The 11,555-nt window shown below is 53.3% G+C and overlaps 1 protein-coding gene across 1 annotated transcript in view; it reads right to left on the bottom strand.

Moving 5' to 3' along the window:
* ARNT2 (aryl-hydrocarbon receptor nuclear translocator 2) overlaps positions 1-11,555 on the bottom strand; it is a 141,703-nt gene that overhangs the window by 76,465 nt on the left and 53,683 nt on the right. The window contains exons 5-7 of the mRNA XM_012660097.1: positions 7,986-8,088; positions 3,615-3,680; positions 3,213-3,298 (exon numbers count right to left, since the gene is read on the bottom strand). Of these exons, the coding sequence (XP_012515551.1) occupies positions 3,213-3,298; positions 3,615-3,680; positions 7,986-8,088 (255 nt within the window). The remainder of the gene's footprint in view (positions 1-3,212; positions 3,299-3,614; positions 3,681-7,985; positions 8,089-11,555) is intronic.

Raw genomic sequence — 11,555 nt, 5'->3', positions numbered from 1 at the left:
TAACAAAGGGCTACTCTCCAAGCAATTACCAAATAGGGGAGGAGGAGCCAGGAAACACTTGTGAAGGTCACAGACCCAGGATAGGTCGGCTGAAAGACTGAGATTTAATCATAAGGTCATGGCCACTTCCCTTCCCCCACTCCCATCACCACACCAACAGGCATCACTGTATGGTAACAGTGGGTTACGGATGAATGGGACAAGGCATAGACTCTATTTGAGAAGCAGCTCTTTGGGAAGCCCAAAGGTAGAAGGGGAGAAAATCAAGAATATGAAGGGCATTTATAGCCTCTGGCACCTACAGCTACAACAAGCATTCGACAGAGCACAACTCCTAGCAAGATTAATACAAAACCTCACACTAAAGGCCTACTGACCTCATTACCTACTACCTGATGCATCATGTCTGATTTCAACAAAGAATTACAAGGCATACTAACAGGCAAAAAAAACAAAAAACAAACAAACAAAAAAACCACAGTCTGAAGAGACAAAGCAAGCATCAGAACTCAGATGTGACATTGATTTTGAAATGGCTAGACAGTGAATTTAAAATAACTGTGATTAATAAGTTAAAAGCTTTAATGAAAAAACAGACAATTTGTAATAACAAATGAATAAGAGCAAAGAGATGAGCAAAGAGATGGAAACTGTAAGAAAGAATCAAAAGGAAATACTAGAAATCAAAAATACTGTGACAGAAATGAAGAATGCCTTTAATAGACTCATCAGTAGACTGAACACAGTCAAGGAAAGGATCAGTGAACTTGAAGAAACATCAATTTGAAACTTCCCAAACTGAAATGCAAAGAGAAAAAACAATGAAAACAAGAAAAAAAAACAGAACAGAATAACCAAAAACTTTGGTACAATTTGAAAAGATATAATATGTGTGTAACTGGAATACCAAAAGATGAAAAAAGAGAAAATGGAGAAGAAATATTTGAAGAAATATGTCCAAGAATTTTCCAAAATTAATGACAGACACCAAACCACAGATCCAAGAAGTTCACAGAATACTAAGCAGCATAAATAAATTTAGAATTCTATATCAAGTGAAATTATCCTTCAAATGTGAAGAAGAAATAAAGACTTTCCACAAAAAACAAAAACAGAGAATTCATCACCAGTAAAGCTGCCCTGCAAGCAATATTAAAATAAGTTCCCCAGGAAGAAGAATATGGCATAGGTCAGAAACTCAGATCTCATAGGCACCTGTCTGTTCAAAGTAACAACAGTAACAGTGCATTGGGTGGTGACAGGGTACGGACAAGTGAAATGAATGAGAGCAGTAGTATGAGAGCAGAAGGTGCCTGCACTGCCCATGAAGTGGTATAATATTATGTGAACATAGATTTATATTAGTTGTAAAGGTAAATTGCAAACTTAGGGCAAACAACAAAATATTTTAAAAGAAATACAAGTGATATGCTGAGAGAGAAAAGAAAATGAAATCATATAAAATGCTCAGTGAAAACTAGAGAAGGCAAAAAAAGAGGGGCGAAGAAACAAAGAGTAAGTGCAATGAGTAGGAAACATGGTGGCCATTAATTAGACCATCTCAACAGTCATGTTAAATGTGAATGGTCTAAATATATCAATTAAAAGACAGATTGTTAGAGTGGATTAAAAGACTAGACTCAATCATATGATGTCTACAAGAAACTCTTTAAATATAAAGAAACAGTTACAAGTAAAAGGATAGAGAAAGATAGATCATGCTAACAATAATCAAAAGAAAGCTAGAGAAGTGATACTAATTTCAGACAAAGCAGAATTCAGAGCAAGGAAAATTATCGGTATAAAGAGGTACATGACATAAAGGGGTCGATGCTCCAAGATGACTTAACGATCCTTAACGCGTATTATGTGAGGCAAAAACTAATAGAACTACAAAGAGATATGGGCAAAGGCATTATTATAATTGGAGACTTCAACACTCCTCTTTCAGTAATTGATATGTCAAGCAGGGAAAAATCAACATGGACATAGTTGCCCTTAACAGCACTATCAGTCAACTTGATCTAATTGGCATTTAAAGAACAGCTCATCCAACAATAGCAGAATACACAGTGTCCTCAAGCTGACATTCAATATTCACTGAGTTATACCACATTCTGGGCCATAAAGTATAAACAAATGGTTTAACATTGTATACATCCTTTTGTTTAAGAACAGTGTTATTGAGATATAACACACCACAAAATTTACCATCTTAAAGTGTACAATTCAGTAGTTTTTAGTATGTTAACCTAGTTGGGCAATTATCACCACTATCTAATTTTAGAATACTCTTGTCACCCCACAGAGAAACACTGTACCCACTAGCAGCTACCCCTCACTCTTACCTCCGTGTACCACCTGGAAACCATAAACCTACTTTCTGTTTTGGTGGATTTGCCTATTCTGGACGTTTCACATAAATAAAATCATATAACATGTGGCCTTCTGTGTCTGGCCTCTTTCACTTAGCATGACATTTTCAAGGTTTGTCCGTATTGTAGCCTGTACCACTACTGCATTTACTTTTGCGGCTGAATAATATTCCCTTATGTGAATACACCGTGTCTTATCCATTCTTCCGTCTGTTGGTGTACAAGTGAGCTGTGTCCACTTTTTGGCCATTATGAATAATTCTGCTATGAATATTCACGTACAAATTTCTTTGTGTACCTGTGTTTTCAATTCTCTTGAGTATATCTCTAGGAGCGAAAATTGCTGGATCACGTGGTAACTTTGTGTCTAACACGTTGAGGAACTGCCAGACTGTTTTCCCAGGAGGCTACACTATTTCTCGTTTGCACAGCTGTGTACCAGGGTTCCCGTTGCCCTGAGTCCTCGCCAACACCGGTTATTACCTGTCCTTTATTTTAACCCACCTGGTGAGTGTGAGAGGTGCTCGCTGCGTTGCTCTAATGACTTGGGTACGACTCCCATTCCAAATTGCCACTGTCACTCTGCCGAGTGCTCTGGTGACAGAACCTAGCAATGATCCGCTAAGGCTCGAATCACCTTTGCAGAACTAGTTCTTTTTAGAAACCTTAGTTTCAAGTAGCAGGACCGTTTCCAAATATAAAGATCATTATGTTCCAACTATAAAAGAAAATAAGAATATCTTCCTGCCTCTTCCTGTAAGACTACATCTCTAACAGGACACCACGGTTAGCTGTGAGCAGCGCCCAGCCTCGGAACACAGGTGCAGGTCCGCCTACCTGCTGGCGGCCAGGCCTTGATGTAGCCCGTGCAGTGGACGACAGCATACTGGGCTTCTCCCTCCTTCACGGGGCCGAGACCGTTCCTGCAGAAGGAACATTCGTGAAGCTGTTTTTGTCACGCGAGGGTGAGGCAGGGACGCTGCGACTCCGTGGGCATCTAGGCCACGAGGCTCCCTGGTCTGCCTTTGTGGTTTTGAACCCTGATTACCACCGTCCTGTTCTCCCTCCTCCCACATGGTCTGAAAGCCCCAAATTCCACTCTCCTCCCCATTCTCATCTCGGCCGCCGCCACCCAACGTGTGGTTCCCTTAGTCCTCCCTACACCAAGCACGCTCTCCGAGTGGGGCTCCCGAGCTGTCTGCGGTGCGGTCCCAAGCACACGCCAGAAAGGGCACTGACCTGAACCTTTTCCTCATGGTGGTTATTCTGTTCAGAGGAAGGTGGTCCAAAGGAGCATTTCCACACCTACGGTTTGACAAACGTGTTAGAAAGAATGAAGACCAGGCAAGTTTATAAAACACACAGCGCCGCAGTCAAGTAGAAGGGCCTTAACTGACGCGTACACGTTCGTGCAGGTGGGACCAAGAGCCAGTGTCCCTCCACGGCGCGGAGGCAGGCTCGCGTGCCTGAGAGTACGACCCACATAGAAACACACACGGGAATGGGACAGGGCCCAGCCCAGAAGCTGCAGATCCGCGGAAGGGCTCTAGGAGAATCCCGCTGTGCTCGTCTTACAGATCATTTCAGTGGGAACTGGGTGGCTTTTGGAAAACAAGAGAATTGGGTGATGACCGCAGTCGTGTCCCTTCTGGCCTGAGCAGAGACACCAACTCAAAACAGATGCTGCCCGTCGATGAACAGTAGCCTCTTCTCCGGCGTTAGCATCGCAGCTGTGGAAACTCCCCGCTTCACACACACGGTTCTGGCGCTAGGAAGAAGCAGGCCGGGCGCCCACCAGTGGCAGGAGACGGTGGGGCAGGACGACGGGTCTAGAATCGGGTCTTGCTGCAGGTGCCCCTCGGGAGGCAGGGATGTCACATGGCACACTCGGGGAGGACGCTTCTGCCTCCCTTCTCCGGGGCCTCTCAGCCCCTCAGACGCTGACGTCTGAAGCTGGCACCACGGCGGCGCTGACTGCTGCGCGGTGTACGCGCCCGCGCTTTCGGTGTGTCTCCACTTCCCAACTGCATCGCCAGTAACGTCTTAGACGTCTGGATTTTCAATACAGCCCAGATATGAGTCCTTGGACAGCTGCCAGCACCAGTGTGGTTTTCACAGCAGGATCAGCCACGACACTGCCGCCCAGGGACGTGGGCACGGCCCCCTGCCCTCTCCTGCCAGACGTGCCCAGAGCCTTGCTGAAACTAAGCTGCTTTATTTGGAGGAGAAGGTCATGCTCTTAGCAGATGGCAGGGCTGCCCGCCTGTCAGATAAATACAGGTAACAGGGGCCTGGCACTCCGAAAAGCAACCTGAAGCACGTCCCTCGAAGGCCACCAGGGCGGGGACGGGGGCACTGCCTGGAGTCGGTTGAGGAGGCAGTGACAATGGCATTACAGGCCACTAGTAAAAGTGGTATATGATGACCTTCCGATCGATTTATTCCTAAGGGAACTGCTTAGGTGATGCAATTAAGAATCCATGTTGCTGGTGCTCTCCCAAACGCCCAGGGAGCCAGGAGGGGCATTCACTGTGTTCACCAAAGCTGCAGGACAGAGCTGCTGGGACCAACTGTATTAACCGATGGCATTTTGTCCCTGGATGGACGCTGATGCCAAAGGAGCAAAAAAATTATCGCAACAGCCTCTTCACTTCCACCCTTCTCTTCCCCCGCAGGTTTGCTCTCCACACAACAATGGAGCAACTTGTTTTCAAAAACAAAGAAAAGCAAAGAAAGAAAAAAGGTAAAAATGTCACTCAGAACATGTAACTGACGGTCCTGCTGCCAGCTCGCCCTGCCGCTGAGCGGGGTGGGGACAGGCAGCCTGGGGGACCCAATCCTCCGTCCATGCAGCCTGCAGTCGGGGACCCAATCCTCCGTCCATGCAGCCTGCAGCACCACCCTGCGGCGCGAGGCAGGGGGTGTAGGGGGTTCCATCCGTGCCTTCTGGAAGAATCCCAGATGCCCAGCCTGGAGGGAGCTGCCCAGAGGAAAGAGCAGCTACGCTCAGGCCCCTGCGGGGCCGTTTCTCGTGAAAGGGAGCGAGGCCTCTGCCGGCGCTGAGGGCCCGGCGGGCGCGGGAGAGGCCGGCCTCCAGCCTCGACACAGGCAGCCGCGCTGGTCTACGGGGATTAACCAGCCTCTAGGATAACATTTTGTCTAACGGAGTGTAGCTGCTTTAGAAGATTACTTTTAATTAGGGAAATGTGTCAAAGCATCTGCTGTCTGGAACTCTGTGGCACCAACAGAGGCCTGGGCAGCAAGTCACGGCCCCCGCAAGCGATGAGGCAGGAAGGCAGCTGCCCCCTGCATCCGGTGATCGGTCCCCAGGCCTCAGCGGCAGCTTCTGGCGGTGGATTCCTCCTGCCTTCCAAAGTGTCCCTCGCCCTCTCTCGCTCCCCTCCTGCCTGCCTCGGCTCCCCTGCTGGTTCTTCCCGCCTCCCCCAGGCAGGCGCGCCCAGGGCCCGTCCTCTGACCCTCCGGTTCCACCCTCACCTCCCAGGTGAGCTCGCACGTCCCTCTGTCTCCAGGCTTTGGATACCGATCCTATCGGCAGCGCCGGAGTCCCCTCTCCAGCCCCACCCCTCCCCTGGATTCCGGAATGACACGTCCACCTGACACGTCCACCTGTCCGCACGTCTAGTCGTCAGATAGGCATCTCGGCCCGAACATTCCGACTCCGGTCCAGCTCCCTGACAGCCGCTCCCCCTCAGGAAGTGGCGACTGCGCTTCTCCGATCCGGCGGGCAGAAACTCGGACCTCCCTCTCCCCCACGCCCGCCTCAGCCTGGCTCTGCCTCTAGATCACTCAGACCCCGGCGCCGTCCACCGCAGCCGCTGCGCTGTGGCGTTTCTCACCAGAACTACCGCGACAGCCTCCTCACTCCACCATCTCCTTCCCCGGCAGGTTTACTCTCCGCACGACACCAGAGCAATTTTCTAAAAGCGTCAGAACGTGCAACTCTTACAATCAAACTCCAGCGACCTCCCCTCTCAGAGTGAAAGGGGAGTCCAGCAAAGTCGGCGTGGCCCAGCATCTCCCGCCAGCCACCCTCGTCCTGAGCACTCCTGCCCCGCCGCGCCCCACTCACCCTGCTCTGCAGACAGCGACCCCTCGTCATTCCCCGAACACGCAGCGACATGCCTGCCTCGGCCTCGCACCTGCTCTTCCGCCACCTGGCGCTGGGCATCCCCAGACACTCCCCTGCCTCGCTCGCTTCCTTCCTTCCCACCTCCGCGCAGAAGCCGCCTTATCAACGAGGCCTCACCCCGCCATCCGCGACACCTGCTACTTCCGGTTCCTCTCACAGCTGTTTTGTTTCGTCTCCACGGCGCTTACCACCACCCGACGGCCCATACGGTCACCTGGCGCTGTGGTCTGTCGTGTGTCCCCCCACGGAAATGAAGTTCTCTGAGGCAGGGACCTTGTCTGATTTGGCACCGACTGCCCAGAACCTGGAAGAGCACCCTGCACGGCGGGCCCTCAACTTCGGTTTGTTGAACCAAATAACTGAACACGTGAATGTGCCAGCAGCGTCACCTCCTGTCACTGCCTCGTGAACTCCACGGCCCAGACGGATTCGACTCTTCCTGCGCACCACCCTCCCTGCAGGCAATGCCATCCGTCCCTCTGGGCCACAGGGTTGAAACCATAGGGTGAACTGGATTTGAGGATCCAAGATCCTGGCTCTCTCTTCTTTGAGGAACAGCTAACCTTCCCTGATGACTCCAAAGTTCAGTCCCTCCTGCAATTCTCCAACTGCGACGTACAAACCAAATATGTGCAGAGCACTAGGCGAGACGTCAGGGAGGCTCAGAGAGGTGTAAATCAGAGCCTCCATCCTCGGGGTGTTATAACTTACTCATGCAGCCAAGATATTGACGCTCCAAATATCAGTCAGCAGCTGGGCGGTGGCTCCCAGCACTCTGGGAGGCCGAGGTGGCAGAATTGCTTGAGCTCAGGAGCCAGAGACCAGGCTGAGCAAGAGCAAGACCTCAGCTCTACTAAAAATAGAAAGTATCAGCCAGGCATCATGGCATGTGCCTGTAGTCCCAGCTACCCGGGAGGCTGTGGCAGAAGGATTGCTTGAGCCCAGAAATCTGAGGTTGCTGTGAGCTAGGCTGACGCCACGGCACTCTAGCCCAGGTGACAGAGAGAGATTCTGTCTCAAAAAAAAAAAAAAAAAATCGATCAGCAACACAACAGTTAGAGACCAATTAAAAATGTGTGAGTTGCCACAGGAAATGTAAGAGTTAGTGTAAAATCAGTTGGTCTTAATGTAAAACACGGTGAGAACTGTGGAACTTTCCAGACGCTGGGCTGGCAAAGGCCCTGGAGAATGGGCAGAAAGTCCAGTGAGACCGTGGACAAGGGGGTGCAGACCTCAGAGGGGCAGAAAAGGGCCGAAGTCAGACACCGTGGGGCGGGAGGAAGGGGGTGGGGTCCTGCCCAGACCAAGGTGCCTGAATATTCACACGCCAAGGTCAAGACGATGACGTCACTGGAGGGAAACCGAGTCGGCACGTGCAACCGCCGCAGCCAGGCAAGGCTCTCACTGGGATGGAAGGGAGCAAACCGCACGGCGACGGCCCCGCGCTCGCCCCGACAGACCTCATCCTGCAGATGAAGGAGCGCCGGGAGCCCATGCACATCCTCATGGATGACTGCTGCCCCTCCTTCTTCACCGTCCCCGTCTTCAGGTCCAAGATGCGGCCTACGGGACAGAGAAGGACATTCGTGTGAGCTTGTGCCCTGGCCGGGGACACGGAGAAGGGGTCGGGGAGAGCTCTCTCCAAGTGCTCTGCCACACGAGGACAAGTGGGGCTCTGCGAACTGTGGATTTCCTGGAATTCCCAACATTCTTTGGCAGGAAACTCCCCGAGGGATGAGACACACGCAGGCCGCAACGGCTTGTTTTCTACCCGAGCGCGCTGCGCTGGCCGGCTCTGCGCTGCGGGACTCCAGCGATCGAGTTAGTCCAGTTTGCCCTTCTCCCCCCACACTCCGTGGAAACGGCGTCTGCCAAGGTCACCAACAACCTCGCTAGTGCTAAATCCAAAACACAGAATAAATCCTTTATTCTGTCCGACTGCCTTGCTGAGCCGCACACGACTCCGCGGTGCCGGCTCCCAGACGCCTCCCCCTCCGGCTCCCACAGCACCGCGATCCCCCCTCCTGCGCCCCTTCCTCCCCAAGGCTGGTCCTCAGCCATGTTCTCTCCTCGTTCCACACACCCCTGCGTGACTTTGTCCAGGCCAAGGCTTCGATGGTCCCCTCATGCCGTGACCCCTCACCTACACCTCCAGCACCAGCCCCATCCGTCAGCCCAGGCCGCGCCGCCAGCAGCGGACTGCGCACCCGAAGCAGCTTCACCCGCGTCTCCCAAAACCCTCCCCAAACATCGGCGAGAGCATCGCCGTCCACACGGAAATCTGAGTTGGGAGTCCAGAGGTCACCCCCGAGTCCCTCCTCTTCCTCACCATCTGTACACGTCCCCATCCCTCCACCTCCCACCTTGCCCCCACCTCAGAGGAACAATTGTCGAATCTCAGCGTGTCCCCCCCCGTCCCCAGCGGGGCTTTGTGCCCTCAACAACCTCTTCCCACCCACGGTTTGTAACTTCTCCCCTCCCTGCTGCGCACTTCCTGCGGCATTAGACTCCCCTGCATCGAAGGGGAAACAAACCAACCGAAGGCCTCCTCCGGCCTGGAAGCTCCCGTCCTCTCTCTCCACCTGCAGCCAGATTGTTCTGCCCACACCCACTGCCTCCCCTGCACGGCTCAGCCCGCCATGGAGCCCCGGCCACTGCTCTAGCCCGGGCCACAGGGGCTCTCTGTTGCCAGATTCAGTTAACATTTTCAGCCCCCGCCCCGCCCCCGTCCCTTTGTCTCTGACACTCTTGCCCTGCGACACCACAGTCTCCGGCCTCACCTGTGGGCATCTCAGCCACGGTGGCCCCTCCTCCTCAGTCCAGGCCCCACCCCCAGTTGGCGTCCCCAGGCTGGGGCCTTGGCCCTTGTCTCTCTTGCTGGCCCCCAGGGACCCTGGGTGACTCTTTTGACTACACCGTGCCTATGTGTTGAAGACGTCAATATGTCTGTCTCCAGCTGACAAAGTCTCTCTCTTCTGCCCCAAACTCTGAGCTCCTCTGAGTCCCCTGCCTGCGAGGCCTGACCTGGGGCTTCCCTCTCTGTCCTTGCAGAATCCAGTTTGGGCAAGAATCCTGCTAAGTGAGCTGGCGAAAACCCCCTATCCTTGGTATCTGACCACCCTGCTATCTGTCACCCTGGCCGCTGTCACCTAGAATTCTGTCCGGCCGTCCAGCAAGACTCTGCCTCACCCCAGGCCTCCTCTCAGCAAATATCCACCCACTGACCCCACCCTGCTCCTCGGCTACAAACCTCCACTTGTCCTTGTGGAGTCGAGCTGGGTCCACTCTCTGCCCCCGGCAGGGCCCCGCTGCAGAGGCCCCGAACCTCTCGCCAGGGTTGCCTCCGGGCAGAGTCTGCACCACTGTCTGCAACAAGTGTCAGGAACCGTTTCGTCTTCGACACGCTCAGACCTCTCTGGAAAGCTCCCGCGTGCCCGCCTGTTTCTTGGGCACCTCACCGATGTCTTACATTCCACAGATCCAGAAACAAATCTGTCTTCCTGTCCAAAGCTGCCCTTTCTCCCTAGTTCCCTGTCTTTGTCATTGGTGCCACCGCTACTCAGACTCAAGCTCAACTGCCCAGCTTCAAATCCTGCCTCCTGTACTCCCTGTGTGACCCTGGGCAGGTCACCTAACACCTCTGTGCTTCGACTCCCTCATCTGTGAAGACAGTAACAGTTCTTCTCTCCCGTGGCTTTCTGTGAACATTAAATCAGTTAACATTATTAATACAAAGTAACTAAAACTGTGCTCGACTCACAAAAGGTGCTCTATAAATGCTTATTAAATTAAGAACACGAAAAACTCACTCCAACATCTGGTCAGCCACCCATACCTGGCAATTCTGCCTCCCGCAATCCCTCGGCCTGCGCGCTTCCTCCGGCCCCGTCCCTGCCGCCTCGGATCCGTCCTCACTGCGCTTCCGCACGGGCGGCGGCAACAGGGCACGTCCCTCCCGCGGGTCCTGCGCCTTCAGTTCATCCTCTGCAACGCTATTGAAATTCTTTTCTTAAAACACAAAAATGTCCGCGGCCCTGTCACCGACGTGACCCCGGGCACGTGGCCTCGCTGGTCCGTGGTTTTCTCTTCTGAAGAATGGAGAGAGGACCTCGCTTTCGGGATTATTGTGACACAGGAGAGTGACTCGCGCACGGAGGCGAGCAGGGAGCGTGCGCGTCCGGCAGACTCGGAACAGAGGCCCACGCCGCGCTCCGCCTTGAGCGCTCTCCACCGCTGGTGGCCAGTGACATCCAAGCCCCACGGCCCAGCACACAAGGCCCCCAAGGTCCGGCGTGCTCACCCCGCGCCTCCCTGCACCTCCCTGCCATGAGCTGGGACCCCAGCTGTGCGGACCGACCCACCACTCCCACGGTCCTCTCTCCTGCCTCGTCCCTGGGCCTTCCCGCAGCTCCCTCTGCCCTGAGCAACCCCTCCCTTTGCCGACACCTGCTTCTGTCAAACTCAACCAAGGTGTCCCCGCAGCCATCAGCTAATAAACATTTACTCAGCGCGTACAATATGCGAGGCACTGAGCTAAGCACAAAGAATTAAACAGGCAAGGGCCATCATGTCCTAGTGGTGAGAGGGATCCCTAGAATAGACCAGACCAGCTCCTTAAGCTGAGATGAGTCCTAAGAACAAAGCCGAGGAGGAGGAAAGAATGACCAGAGACTCGCCCTCTGTGGTCCACAGGGCTTCAAACGGGTTTCTATCATTTGGGATCAACAGGGCCTGGAAGAAGACATCCTCCCCAAGCCTGCGTCCCTCTGCTCCAAACCGGGGAGTGAAAGTGCGTGTGAGACGGGGCGGTCAGCTGCCTGGTCCACACTGCCCCGTTGTGTGCGCCTTCCCGGCCAGCCCTGTCACCCTGAGCTAGAACTACCTGGCACAAGGCCGGGCGCGGTGGCTCACGCCTGTAATCCTAGCTCTCTGGGAGGCCGAGGCGGGAGGATTGCTCGAGGTTAGGAGTTCGAAACCAGCCTGAGCAAGAGCGAGACCCTGTCTCTACTAAAAATTAGAAAGAAATTAAT

The sequence above is a fragment of the Propithecus coquereli genome, unplaced genomic scaffold, assembly GCF_000956105.1.
Source record: "Propithecus coquereli isolate 6110/MARCELLA unplaced genomic scaffold, Pcoq_1.0 Scaffold655, whole genome shotgun sequence".
Lineage (NCBI taxonomy): Eukaryota > Metazoa > Chordata > Mammalia > Primates > Indriidae > Propithecus > Propithecus coquereli.
Note: the sequence above shows the minus strand (reverse complement) of the source record. Positions and strands in the feature narration are given on the sequence as shown.